Source organism: Drosophila erecta, unplaced genomic scaffold (assembly GCF_003286155.1).
Source record: "Drosophila erecta strain 14021-0224.00,06,07 unplaced genomic scaffold, DereRS2 tig00000055-arrow-pilon, whole genome shotgun sequence".
In the NCBI taxonomy this organism is placed as follows: domain Eukaryota; kingdom Metazoa; phylum Arthropoda; class Insecta; order Diptera; family Drosophilidae; genus Drosophila; species Drosophila erecta.
The window spans coordinates 13481740-13496712 of record NW_020825200.1 but is presented as its reverse complement, the minus strand read 5'-3'; the positions used below and the strand labels follow the sequence as shown (position 1 = coordinate 13496712).

Here is a 14973-nt window from a genome sequence, read left to right as displayed (position 1 = left end):
AAATGTAAACACACGCAAAGGGTTAAGGAAAAGGCAGAAGTAACTGAAGTATCTGCAATAGAAGAAGCGGAAATCCAGCAGCACAGTGAAACCTCCATAAGACATACCACACAATGCCCAATTACAGCGAGATATTTAAGGGCAGCTGGTGTAACCCGTAAACTTGTATCATTTCAATACAATGATATTTTTGAATTAAATGGTTGTGGGATGTATGCAGCTTTGACTGTGAAAGATACATACCAGCAGATACAACGCAGTCAGAGTCGCAGAAACAGCCGTAAAAGTCAATAATGTGTGTTTCGCTGTAGCAGCAGCTACATCGGAATAATGACCAGACGAAATACGTACTTTTACTGATACGTGAGCTAATACAGTTGCGTATTGTATTGGTCAGACATTTGCAGGGTGTTTTCTTTGGCTCTAGGATGGGGGATTTGCTCGTATGTGCTATTAAATTTCATAGCCCTTGCTTGTTGCGAATTTACGGCTGTTAAAGTTTTAAGTAGCCAATTGAACTGGAAACCGTCGCTGTGGGTGGTATTTCGATCCGGTCTGGAGTCGGTGATAATACCTGGTGGTCACGTGCCTCATGTCCTGTAAATCGATTTGGTTCCCATGTTGTCGGGCTGAGTATCAGCGAATGGACTCCATTAGGAAGTCCTGAAAGGCGTTTGGCTCAATGGGTCGGAAAAAATAAACTGCAGTGCCAAGTATGCAGCTGAGCACTGCCTAATTGCTGGGTTCTAATGCGATTGGCTGTTTTCTATTATTTCTTCACTTCAAATGAGTGTTTGTTGGGAAGCAGTAACTGTTTAATTAAAATAAGTAAAACATCATCTTATTTTTGAATTCGAAAAGGTCAGTTTCAAGTCATTGCCCTTGACCGACTAGACTGTAGATCATGTTTAGGAACTCAGAGATCCCAACTTGCGTTTTTCTCACTTCGAACTGATAAGCGTTCCGCTCGGAGATTCGTTTCGATAGTCGGCCTCTTCTGCCAGTTGCATTGATAGCTATTCGATTTTATTTGTTCGAAACCAAATGCCAAACGGATCGGATCGGATCGGATCGATTCGAAGCGGTCTTATCACTAGTCGAAAATAGATCTGGCGATGGAGCTCTCTTCTTTTCGAAGCGATTTCTCTGTTTCCCGATCGCCGCCTCTTAATTCAGTGTGAGCATTATCACCGATCTGTTGAATACGTGCACTTGTTGTTGGCATTTTCATTTATTTTATTTAAGTTTTTGTTGCGTTTTTTGTCGTCTTGTGATTTTTTAGTTTGTCAGAGTCTGTTGTCTTGATAACGTTGCTGATCGTGTCTAATTTGCTATACTATTCAATTCGACTTTTTGCTGTGTGTTTCGTCTGCGTTTTCGTGTTGTGCGTTTATAAAATACTGCTGCTCATTAAAAAAAATCTGGAATTTCTTATAAGTGTGCTTTCAAATTGGTGAAATACTTGGAAAAGTGCCGTTATTGTCGTGGACGCTAGCGCAGTTGAAAGAAAATAGAAGAACGAAAGTATTGTACGCTTATGTCATTACGTCTCGTAGCGTAGCGTAACGTCACGTCACGTCACGTCTCCCGTAAAACGTAAAAAAGTGACTGTTTTGCTTTCTTTGTGGGTTCCTTGGTATATATTCAAATATATTTCGGTATCATTTACTATTACTGTCTGTCCTACATGCATCTGAGTCTTATGTGAGTACACCTCGAGTGGAGTATCCTTATTTTTAAGCCTTTAAGTCAGTACTTAAACGTTGTGTTTATCTGGCCATTCGGGCCATTTATTGCCAAACCGAACGCAACTCTAACCTCATTTACTGTGTTGTCTCATTATAAACCACATGGGTTTAACTCGGCTATATAAATCAGCGAATATATGTATATGTACGTACACAAAAGTCTATAAATGTGCTTATAAATGCAATAAATCTTTGTTGCTTGGGTTATCTGTTTTCGCCTATTTGTTGTTATTCATGTGATGCTGTGGTTTTTATTTGCTGTCGATGTGCCAATAAAGGTTTCCTTATCCTCAGCATTGTGTTTACTTTTTTATGGCGTTATAATTGATTAAAATGTTATGTGCATATCTGCTTTCCTCGAGTGACAGATTAATTTCACAAGTTTTTATTCAATTTAACGATACAGTTGTGTTTTTCGCAAATACTGTGCAACGAACGGAAAAACTATCTTTAAAGTTCACATGTGAATTAATAGATTTGTTTGGGTAATTTGTGGCATACATATTTCATAATCAGGATTATCTGCTTGGAACAATTAATAATTGCAGTTGCAATATCTATATTTAAATACCTGCGAGGGAACATTCACTTGTACTCTGCCATATCATACGGAAATCCCACTACAAATCAATTGACAAATCCCGGAACTTAGAGCCATTCAATTAGCCGTAATTAGACGGAAGTTGCCGCTCTGCCACTGAGCATCACTTGTTGCATGAATAATGGCGGCCAATAATAATGCCGTTAACAAGGGATGGCATGGGTCCAATTGGGGGGATCGGAAAGGATTCTTCCAGCTCCAGTTCAGCAGTTCTGTTTGCTTTGACAAATACAAGTTGCCTCCTGGAGCCATAATAATATTATTTATGGTCCTCCGGAGGACATCGGCGAACGGAAGGGAAAGCTGAGCAGCCGGGAATCGATGAAAGTGGCTGACAATTTATAGATGTCTCATTATTATGGAACCAAAAAGGGGGCGTGGTCCCAGTCCTTCGCACATAAAGTTCGGTGCTGCTGGCGCAGATAAAAAAGAAGCTTAAAGATACTTTTATATTCGCTTGCTAGCAACCTTTTGCGATGTGGCGTTCTTTGGTGTTCTTTACTTTGTGCTTTTTTTGTGAATTGTCATTGTTTTGTACGTGTTTTTATTGTTTTTACTGGCTTGACTTTTGTAATATGTTGCCAATGTATCTGTGGGTTCTTAGTTCTTGCGCTCCTTCCCAAACGCATGTCAAACATGGAAAGCTGCTTGTTTACGCTTTTCGTATTCTACTCCTCCAGCTTTTAACATATGCTTCACTTATGTTCCAAGCCATTTGCTAGATATTTACAAAATAAAGCAGCTCTGACAAAACAAATTTATATTGATGACGATGCCTGGGAGTGATGTATGCAAATGGCTGTATCCACTGTGGCATTTAAATCGTTATGCCTTTACAGATGGCCAGTCCTTTTACCTTTATCAAATTAGCCAACTTATACTGAACTTTTAGTACCTAGTACCTTTTAGTTTGGTAACATACTTTTCGGGTTAAGTTAACAGGTGAGTAAGCTCGGGTATTAATGGAGTTGGCATTAACGTAGAAGACTTCACTTCCAGATATCTTGAATGTTATTCAAAGGAAAATGTTGTTTCCTCCAACCCCATTTCTTTTACTTTCTATGTTGGGAAGCCTTAAAATGCCACTGGGTTATGTTCCTAGAATAAGGTTCTTAAAAATAGAATAAAATAAGTTAGATCTGTAAAAAGCATTCCTATTAGCTGTTCTATTTATAATTTTGCAATAATTTTTGCCTTATTTGTAACAAAAAAAACATCAAATATAATATTAGGAATATATTTATGTATATTTTTCCGACTGAGGAATATATTTATATCTTCATTTAGCTACATCTTAATATTTCATTCTTTCTAAAAATATGCTTATTTTGGGTATGCAGGTATTTCTTTATTTCAGGATAGCATTTGGTATTTATTACAATTGCTTTTGTAATGCCCCTATTTAGAGCCGTTTTGCCAAGAGTTCTCTGTGCTGCAGACAGACAACAATGATTCCAGGAATGGCATTGCCTTTCAGTTTACCACTTTTTCCTTACAATTACCATGGTTATCCTTGACAATTATTTCCGCACAGAAAACTTTCCTAATGCAGCACACCACGGCGGATCCGCTGTAATAATTGGCTAGCCCAAAAGACCCAACAAAAACACACAGCCTTGGTTGTGCCACCTTAATTGCAACCGACCAAGTCAACTTTCCTCCAACCAGCACTCGGCACTCGGCACTCAGCACTCACTTATTATTAAGTTGTTTTCGAAACTAGGAGGATGAAAAACCGGCGGGCGGAAGCAGGAGTAGCTCCTCCCGGCAAAAGTTAAATTATAAAATCGTCAAAAGTTGACGAAGACATTTTGCGCCTATGCAAACAAATACACAAGGAAAGTGCTCCACTAAAAAATGGGGCGAAGTGCGGGAGGGGAGCCACTTAAGATGCTTAGCGCCATGGCAAGCGAAAATAATGACGCTCATAAAAACTAACTAAACACCAAAATAAAGCAAATACTTGTATATACAAACCCCTATATACATATATACGAGTTGGCCTGGCGGTTGGGTGTGTTTTTAAGCTGGAACGCTCCCTGAATGACAACGATAATGATGTGCGATAATGTTTGTTGTTTCTTCGTTTGCTTTTGTTTATTGTACTTTTTCATCCCACAGTGCTGGTAACAATGATAATGATAATGATGAAGATGTTATTGTGCTTCTCGTCTTTGTTGTTGTGCAATCTAAGACAACTGTCAAAGTCTTTGCCAAAGGATTAGTCGACTCGGCGCCTTTCGCCTTGCCATACCCTGTAATAGTTGTGCGTAGGATATGTGTATTCATCTGGCACTTTGTAACCAACCAAGGCGTTATATTTTTTTAGTCATTTTTCACGCAAATCAGAATCAAATGATGTTCAAAGATAAACTTTTTTGATAGTTGCTTTCATGGAAAACTCATTGTGCTATTGATTGAGCTTTTATTTTTTTTTTTTCAATGATACTGCACAGATGTATTAAATTAGATATATCACATTAGGGATTTGGAAATTCAAATATGAAAAACTCATTGTGCTATTGGTTGAACATTTATTTGGAAATGGAAATTAGGGATTTGGAAATTCAAATATGAAAACCTTAAAAAAAAACGTCTGAGTATTGCTTTTCCTAAGTATATATGAATAATATTTGTAAAATTTGTAAATCAACAACCATTTAGCACAGTTTAGTTCAGTATAACGAAAGAGTCCACTTAATCGGCAGAAAAATAGTTTTACACATTTTCAATAAACAGGCCATAAGGTACTGGGCACTCTCATCGTCGAGACGAGTGCGAGCATCTCGTGACTGGTTGCCTTCCCATTACTTTCGACCTGCTCCTATCGCAGTCGTAATTAAAATTGCAGCAGACGTAGTGAAGTTTTGTACTTTCTCCAGCACCAGATACTCCTGCAAGCCAAGCCCTCCCATCAATTTAATCGCTTTGACTGCCTGCTGCTTGTAATTTATTTATTGCCGAAAATCGTTCCCACTCTTGATTTGCCCCTGCCCCTGTTTGTTGTATTTTTTAATTGATTAGAAACTCGAGTTTTGTTTTGTTTCTTTGGCATCAATTGGCATCGAGCCAGGAAATTTTCAGCCTCATTGAATTTCTTTGGGGTATTTCTTGCTCACCCTCTTGACTTTCTTTTCGACTCGCCAATTTTAGCAAATTACTTTCTTGGCAAAACTTTTATATTTGTTGATTCATTTATTGCTAATGTCAAACGTTCGATTTCGTGAACTGTGAGCAACTGATATGAATCAGCGATAGCAATCAATGGCATTTCATTTCAAACTTTGTTTCATGTTTCGCAATTAGGAATATTTTTGGAATTTTTAGCAATGTTTATAAAGATTAAAAACAGAGAGAATTTTCTTATCTCAGTTGGCCGCCCTGACAGCTTGTCAAATCGTTTCAATATAGATTTTTAGTTGTAGTGTTTCCAAATCAGATTGTGTAGCGTACATATAATTTTATAAAAGTTCATCAATTTTTCGGCTTCTTGGTGGCAAAATTCTCAATGTGTTAAACTTTCGGCCGTACCGCGTCAATCTTCCCATGCTTTTATCAATAATAGAAAATAAGAAAATCTACAAAAAAATATACAAAGACTACAAATGGAATAGCCCGGTTCTCAGCTTTCGGCTACAAATTCTACAAGTGTTAAGAGGAAAAAAGGAGAAATATAACAAATTCCAGCAGCAAGTGAAATAGGTGAGTGCGAGAAAGTTCCTCAAGGGTCCAGACCCAAAGCGGATATTCCAGTTGTCCTTGGGTGTGAATGGAAAGTGGGGTGCTGAGCACTCGTCCTGTGTGTTGTGGGTGTGTGGGTGTCTGGGCTTCCTCGCTGCATGACAGATTATCGCAAGGACCTTGCCGTCCTTTGAGTGTCCTCAACGGTTATTGAAATTGCTGCAATTGAGTTCGGAGTGCTCGAAGCTATTTAATTGCTGCCGCCTGCCGCTCAGAACTTGCTTCACTACTTCTGTTGAAGCTGAGCTAGCGATTTTGCAAGTGCGGCACTAGCCCTATATAACAGTGGTTCTTCTTGAGAAAATCTATACTTGCTTTCATATTAAATGCTGGCCAATTCTACAAAAGTAAAATAAAAATACATTTTAAGTTTGTAAAACATTGCTTAGGTGTACTCATACCTCTAAAAAATGTTTGAAATGTAAAACCCTTAGATGGGTAATAGTTAGTTTCTAGTCCTTCACCTAATCGATGCTTTTTGGCCATCTCTGGTTCGGGTCAATTGGAGCGGAGCGGGCAGAAGGGGTGGCAAGAGGTCCGCTTCCTTTCCCGCAGGTGTTGTAAGCCAGCAACGAGTCCTGGAACTGAGCCAAAGCTGCTTTCTCTCAAGTGCTAACTAATTTCGTTGTTGTCCTTACCGCTTCTGCTCCACATCACTGGCCCAAGGATGCGCTCGGCATCCTCGGGCTTAGCCTCATTCCCTGGCTCATCCTCATCATCGGCGTCTTCCTGCAGTTTCGTTTTTGGTGTCAGCAACATTTCTTCAATTGGTTTCGTTTGCCCTGCCAGTCAGGTTGTTGTCCTTTTCGGTCCTCTGTGTCCTTTATAGAGTTTTATGCGATTTCTCTCTAGTTTTTTTTGTTTTTTTTTTGTTTTTGCTCCTTGGTGTAGTGCAATCTTTTTGGCAAACTCTTGTGTGGCGCACAGTTGTTGACTCTGTTTCGGGGCCAAGCCAATTCCTTTTTGGCCTGGCCAAGTCATTCTCTTGGCTTGTTTCGGCGTTCCATGCACTTGTGTGCTCCCTACCTATGGCCACCCCCTTTCCAAATACGCTCTGCACATAAGATCTGGCTTCTGTTTCGAATTTTTATGGCCGTCGACTCAGTTATCCTTTCTTAACTTGGCCGAAAGTTGAGTTTCGTTCGTTCGGGCAGCATGTCTCATTTGGATCGTAACATTTAGCTTAATGTTTATGAAGTTTGCCGTCAAAATAGTTTCACCTGAAGTGAAATAGGAGGTTTTATAGTTCAGTTCGGGTGTATTTATTCCGAATAATACAGTTCCTATAATGAAACTAAATATTATAGACTTCTAAAATATCTGTGCAGAATTGCATTTTTTTTTTCCCCCAATGGGATGGGAATACAACACAATGTATGTTAATTGTTAGTAATTCTAATCAGGACTCAAATTAGTAAATTAGAGAGACGACGTTGATTTTTATATCGAAGTTACTATATTATTATTTATTTATTACTTTGAAAGCTTGTGTAAAAGCTTTTGCGTTAAAGCTTTAACGGTGCTACTGCCAAGCTCTCTCAAGATCAGCTGTTTCTCTATGCCGAGCATGCGGTTTGTTCGGTGTGAATGCCAAACAGCTGATCACAGCGTGGCAGAGCGAAAAAGTGAAAAACTCTCTTAGTTTTATCGAAATTTCTGTGTTGTTTTGGTGCACGACGCCTGCTCGCCGCTGCTAAAAGGTGTAAAACTACTGTAAATTGACTAATTCTGCAAGCAAATCTGCACAAGTGAGTTGATGCGAAGGCTGTGCACCAGTTTAAGTGGGCTAACTCAAGTATTTCGCAGATAAATCGGCGAAAAACCAGTCAACTTCTTCGACAGCGATCTTCACTCGACTTGCAACATTGATGGGTTTTACCAAAGGTGCAAAAAGTCTGGCTGTTTCCTTGGTAAAAAACGTAGTCGGCAATTCTCAAAGACTGCTCGAATATAAAACTCAGACTAGAGTCTCGCTGTTGTCCAGATTTCATTCAACTTGCGCTGGTAAAATGGAGAAGGTGTATCTCAGAAACGCGAGTGATAGCCAGGAATTGGACATTGTGTTTCGCTTTGTGAATGCGAATTTGAAGATGAACCGGGAGTTCAATTTCCGTCGCCAAATGACCGAGCCCATCCAGGCGATTTTGGCCCGGATTCAGAGTAATATTCAAGGCAGGCTGGCAAAGTCGTGCAAGAAATCGAAAACCAAACCACCTGCTGAAATCAATGTGAAGCTACTGAGTGACGAATATGATGACAAACTGAATGAACTGACATTTGCCGATCTATTCACCCGGGAGGATGTGAGCAACGTAAAACTGCAGGTGCTAGATACAGTCTACGATCTGGTGTTCAATCCACCATGGATTTCAGCCCTTAAATTGCCCTCGTGCGTTTTGGCGGGATTCGTGACTTACCCGACCAATGTTCAGATACAATTCGGAGAGCGCCAGTTCAGCAAGGGAGTTTGGTCCAAGGCCAAGAGCCCCACAGACGACGATTGGGAGGTGTGCGGAGAAGGATTTCAGTATCTGGTGGCGCCTGCGGATGTTGGTTACCATTTGAAGTTCGAGATAACGCCCGGAAATGCGCAGGGAATGGCTGGTCCTGTGGTGGAGAAGATATCCAGCTCTGCGGTGCAGGAATCTCCCGGATTTTGTCCGTTCCAAGATCGCCACAGGCACACCCCGAACTTTTTGGGCGAACCCAATGAGATTCGGGTGGTGTCCTACAATCTGTTGGCCGATTTATATGCCAGTAGTGACTATGCCGGCAGCACTCTGTTTTCCTATTGCCCGGCGAAATATCTGCAAATAGACTATAGGAAGCCACTGTTCATCAACGAGATCATCGGTTACAACTCCGATATTCTCTGCCTGCAGGAGGTCGATCAGCGGATATTTGATTTTGATCTAAAGGAAATCCTGGAACAACCTCCTTATAACTATCGCGGCATAATGGCCCCAAAGGGCAAATGTGCGGAGGGAGTGGCCATTTTCTACCGAAACTCACGCTTTGACCTCTTGGACACCCAGGTTCTGCATTTGGGATCCAATATTCCCGTACTGCCCGTTTTCGAAAGCCTTTGGAACAAGATCAAAGTGAACGCACAATTAGCAGAACGAATTTGTGATCGGTCCACCACTCTGCAGACTTGTTTGCTGAGGATCAAGGGTACCGATAACTACGTTCTGGTGGCCAATACTCATTTATATTTCCATCCGGATGCTGATCACATTCGACTGCTGCAAATGGGATTTTCCATGCTATTTGTAGAGCACTCAATTAGCAAAGCTTTAAAGGACTTTAATATTAGTAGCCCCACAAACATTGGACTGATATTTTGCGGCGATTTTAATAGCGTTCCCGAGTGTGGTATCTACAAGTTAATGACGCAGCAGCTTGCCGATAATTCTCTGGAGGATTGGCGAAGTAATGCCGAGCAGGCTGTTTCGAATGTGGAGCTCTCACAGCCGTTCAAAATGGGCTCCGCTTATGGGGCACCGGCGTATACCCACTACACCACCCTGTTTTCGGGTTGCTTGGACTATGTATTCTACCAGAGCGATCGCTTCGAAATGCTGAAGGTGGTTCCACTGCCCACAGAGGAGGAGTTGAAGGCCAACTCTGCGATACCATCGGCTGTTTTTCCATCCGATCACGTTGCTCTTGTGGCCGATCTTAAGTTTAAGTCAAATGCCCCATGAATTTGGGGCATGTATACGCCATTTAGAATATCTCGGGGATTTCTCAGCACGCCAAATACTATGCTTAAATGTAATGTAATACGATATTACGATATTTACCTTTTAAATATACGTTTGAAATACTTTTTCTATATTTATCCAACGAATCATCGCATATTAACAAGTATCTATCATTCCTTATAAGCCTTGCGAAAGAAACAAATAACCGCGTAGATTTAAACGAAAGTAAAACAAGGAAAATAAACCGAAATAAATTGCGGAATGAAGTGACAACAAATTGAGTAAATCCCTGAGTGGCTTAGCTCGCCTGCAAGCAGCTGAATTTCAGGGCTTCTGCTCCTGTTTTCCGGCTGATTGCAGGACGCCGAGCAATTAACGTGAAAATTCGCCAAGGAAAAACGCTCCGTCGAGGAGGTGGCGCCAACAACAATGGCGCGAAAAGCTGAAAAGAAATCCGAGTGGGAAAAAATATCCCAAGCCAACTGAAGTGATTTTCGCACTAATTAACTGCACTTAGTTGACACATACCAATCTATTCACGCCGCCACTCCCCCGCATAGTTGTCGTTGGCCATAATCAGAGCCAGTGCAGCATTTTAATTGGTTTCCACAGTGCTGCCAATATAAAGTCCCACATGTGCAATCGGAATTTTCCACAGAAATTATTAGAAAGCAAATGAAATGTGGCCCGATGTGCGGCACACCCTCGGTCAAAATGATAGTGCTCGCACTTAACTTAACATCGGTTTAAAATCCTTTTGTCAAATATATATATTTAAGAATATTCTGGCAATTTAATATTTTAAAAAATATCATATCCCATAAATAATAATTCAATAAATAAGAATATGAATATAGATGCCTATAAAAAAGTGCCATTCATTTTCCCCCAGCTGTAGGTGTTCGTGCGGTGTTCTATAAGCCCTGCAACTCTATAATTACGTGGCACAGTGTTGACAACTAACTTCTTGCAGTGAGGAAAATGGGAAAAGGGGAAGCTTGGTTTGGCTCCTCATTTTCCTGCGCATATGGGGCATATTGTTGTTGCACATCAAAGTGAATTCGCTTGATTTAGTTCTGATTTTTCCATGGCCATATGTGTATGGCAAATTCAAAAGGTTTTAATGAGTTGTGGGTATGGTTGCATGTATTTCAATAAACATCCATTCATTCATTTCTTTCTTACTACTTCCAATTATAGAAATTTAACTTGACTGCTTGCGTTTATGTAGAAACTGCAATCTTAGAATTATTTATTTATGTGACTCATTTGGTACATTGAGTTCATAAAAAATGGGAGAAAATAAGCTCCGACCAAAGGTCATCGCCAGAACATTTTATTTACTTTGTTGATTAAGCTAAAATAGCATAACAGCAGGGGAGAGATCATCCAAGTGGCAAGTTACGAGGCAACTGCCAAGGACAAAGCCCTGCAAACCAAGAAAAACCAAGAAAACCAAGAAAAAGCCCCCGAAAAATAAAAAACAGCGAAGAAAAAGCAAACGGCAGCATACGGAAATGCCAGGAGCGTGGATTACATTAACGCAGTATTTTCATAGACGAGGGTAGGGAGTGGGATTGGCGGGGAGGGGTCTTGGCTTTTCGGGTGGCAAGTTGCAAGTTGGCAAATTAAACGCCCACTTAATCTCGACCGGGTCAGCCTGTGACACGAAACTCATGCGGTGGGTGAGGTGCTGAGTAAACAAATTCGCAACTGAGAATCACTAAAACTTGTTGAAAATTATTGCTATTTTAGGGCACTTAAAATATTTAATCAATTTTAGTTTTCGTTCTTCTGAAGAATATGCAATTACCATTCAAAACTTCTGCTGAGTTATAAAAGCCAGCGTTCTGCTGCAATTCCAGGGTCAGTTGTGGTACTTGGAAAATTCAGGGACATCGCCAGGGGACAGTGTCAAGATCAAGTCTGCACGTCCACCTCACTCGTTCACTCCCCCAGAGGTCTAGTCGGTTTCAATTAATTTCACGGCGAAGGGCGACTGGCTGGGAAAACTAAGGAAAAACTGTTTTCCGGGCACTTTTGTGTCAAAAAGTTGTCGTCGCGACATTTCTACTGTGTCTCGACTGCGTTTCCCTTTTCCCCAGATTCCATCCCTGATTTCTCCATATTTTCCCGGCAATTCCTGCTCCTTGGAATGTTTTTATTTTATCTGTGTTTTTTTTTTTTTTCTCGAGTGCAGGAAATGCGTACTTCCTGTTTGTTGTCTCTGCAAGCCTTGGCATATTTGCGTGTCCCGTCTCTTTCTCGCCTTTTGGCTGCCTGCTTTCCACCTTCCCCCTGCGATTTTCCTTTTCCCCTGTGCGAGTTTGAGGGGCACTGAATGCACTTGGACCGTAACTGTCTGCGAATCTTCTTTTCCTCGACTTTGCTGGGGTCGTCTCCCCCATAAACTTCTTCCTACTGACGCATAATTTTACATGTTGTCGTTGTTGCTTCCTTTGTGTACCCTGTTCTCTAAACTCACAGGGTATGCTTACATATCGGTCTGAAAAATGCCCAGCACTTAGCGTTGCGTAAGAGTATCTTTCCTGCCAGACATGGTTTCAAAAGCACATGCTCTAGTTGGTACTTCGCTTAAGGGGTATCCAATAGTCGATGCAGCGCCGCTTAGACTTATTTTGCATGGGGATGCATGGGGCAGGAAATGTCTGAGCTCAATGCACTGCCCGTTCCGTTGGTTTTGTTAAAAACTTGCTACCATTTATCTGTTTTGTGTACGTGTGTGCGCCTTGCCCCCAGTTCAGATCCTGTATTCCCCACCGTGTGGCAAGTTCATCCGCTTGCTCTTCGCAGAGGCTGCGTTGATATTTTTTGTAAAAGGCCCTGTGCAGAAATTTTTCCGGCAGCAGCTTATTGGAATGGATAGATTGGGAGAAAAAGGAAAAGTCCTTGCCACTCACTGCCTCTTTGTCGCATTAAAAAAGGATACTAGGCAACTTCCGAGCTTTGCCTGTTTGTTTTCTGCGTAGTGCTTCTACCAGCCAGTAGCTTGGTATCTAATCAACTTAATTGAAAAGTATTAACTAATGCGTGCAACGTGGGCCTGCATTTGATTTATTTATGTCAAGCTTTCATCACGAAGTCAGCTCAAGTCCTTCATGATTATGAATAGAGGTTGCCAGAGGTCAGTCCTATGAATAGAGTAGCTTTGTATCCCTTACATGCCCACTGAAGTTGAGGGCTCTGCAAAGGGCATATCCTCCCTTGTGGGCCTGTGTCCCTTCCCACGAGCTTGGGTGGAGGTCAACTCCTTGTGCCTGTGCCCATTGAGAAGCTTGGGGCAGCAGTCTCGACATGGAGACAACGATACATTTTGGACACACTCCGAGCAACATGAAGTACAATGGCAGGAGCAACAAGCAGCGACCACAAACGCAAAGTTCTTCGCGTCAACTTAATGGAGTTCGCCCAAATGCCACCTAAATAAGAGAGGGGACATGTCCACAAAAAGCCGAGTCTCAAACACCCTTTAATTAATGCACTTACATTATTGTAAGTTATTGTAAGGCAGCTTTAGACTCAGATGTAAGCTCCAAAAAGATTCGTTCAACCACAGTTTCTTGCCATTGAAATATACAAAAACTAGATCAAATTTGTGGGATTTACTCGATTTTGAATTAAAAATGCTCATCGAGGCGCATTTTATAGTTACAAGTTCCTCATTTCCCATCGAATCTAATCGGGATCCGAGAGATCCCAAGGGAAAGGGTATCGCAGGACCAGAGAGCACAAGGTTTCAACCACAAGGCTCCAAGTGCTTTGTTTCCGTTGCTCCTTACATGGATTTCCAGAGCCCATCTCCATTGGCATCCACGTAGCTCCCCAATGCGCCCAGCACTTCGGGAGCTTACCACATGTGCACTTTGTAATCTGCCGGCGTTATTGCATTGTGTGGTCGCTCGCCAAGGTGGGCGGCTTGAAATGGGCGGCGGAGTGCGATGTCACCTAGACTTTTGAGTGCATTTTCCTGCGGTCGCTCCTGCAGATGCTCAAGAAGTTTATTGGGCTCCCAAGGAGCTGCCCGTCTTGCAATTTGATACGTTTTCAAGGGGCGATTTTATGAGTATCTCAGCCAGCTAATTGATTCGTACATTGTTCTAGTTCGTGAGTGAGGTCCCTTTCATGACACATGCATTATACTTTTTATAAGTCTTGAGAACTAATAAACTCTATCTCTTCCTTTCGTTAGTAATCTCGGAAAAATATACATAAATTTTATAGATCAATTAAGTTATACTAAAAACGCAACTTATTAACCATGCACATCGAATGAAAGTTCTTAATTAAGAATGGATATACATAACTTGGGAAATTCTTAAATTTGTTAAGCAACTGCAAGGAAAAGTCCTGCTTCCCAATCAAGTTTTTGGCTTCGGTAAACCACCGGAAGAGCAGCCACAAAGGAATTTCCACTCTCTGTGTCATGCGATCTGGTTGTGCCTCGCATTTTTCTGGCTCACCTTAACAAGAGCCTCATAATCGCATCAGGAATTTTCTTGTTAAGCGTCAGGGAAAGAACAAAAATATATATATATATATATACTTGTATAAAAAAGAACACATTTTCGCAACTTTAGCGGGCGTCGCGTCGCCGCAGAAAAAGTCAACAGCGGGGTTGGCGGCGAGGTGGGGGATTTGAGTCCTTTGTGGACGGGGATCGAGGTCCTTTGCCTTCTCCACGGCGTTCCCCCGTTCGGATGGAATATACAAACAAGCAAAAGTTTGTAAACAAAAATTGTGTTAAAGGCCAGACTCTCCGCTAGGGGAGGTGGAAAATCGGGGGTCTTGGGTTAGTGGTTTTCCTACGGGTTAAAGCGGCAAGCCGGTAAAGTTTTTACATCATGATGCGGCGATGATATGGCACTGGGAGTTGGACAGAGATAGGTTGCTATAGCCGCCCCGCACCTGATTACCCCAGCCTTTCCCCATTATGGTTGTAGTTTTTGTTGCGTATTTATTGTCGTCTAGGTTCAACATCGCCACATTCAACTCCCATTCCCATTCCCACTACCTCTGCTGGATGATGTTGGATACATTCCATTTCCACTTCAACTTGCCACATTCATTCAGATACCCTCTTCGCGGGTATCACATTATTATTGAGCAACTTACTTAATTAGACAATGCTCAAACTGAAAGCCAACTAATTTATTTG

The 14973-nt window shown here is 41.5% G+C and overlaps 1 protein-coding gene and 1 long non-coding RNA gene across 2 annotated transcripts; one reads left to right on the top strand and one right to left on the bottom strand.

Moving 5' to 3' along the window:
- Window positions 1-5399: 5399 nt before the first annotated feature.
- On the bottom strand, window positions 5400-7640 carry LOC113564043. The gene is made up of 4 exons (XR_003407757.1): window positions 7568-7640; window positions 6729-7310; window positions 6492-6674; window positions 5400-6429 (listed from the first exon to the last, which is right to left on the bottom strand). It is a non-coding gene; the product is annotated as an uncharacterized LOC113564043 (long non-coding RNA).
- A 32-nt stretch (window positions 7641-7672) lies between these two features.
- On the top strand, window positions 7673-10070 carry LOC26526650 (2',5'-phosphodiesterase 12). Its single transcript, XM_015160059.2, has 2 exons — window positions 7673-7838; window positions 7897-10070. Exon 2 carries the CDS (start codon window positions 7959-7961, stop codon window positions 9795-9797), a length of 1839 nt encoding a protein of 612 aa, XP_015015545.2. The 5' UTR covers window positions 7673-7838; window positions 7897-7958; the 3' UTR covers window positions 9798-10070.
- The last annotated feature ends 4903 nt before the right edge of the window (window positions 10071-14973 follow it).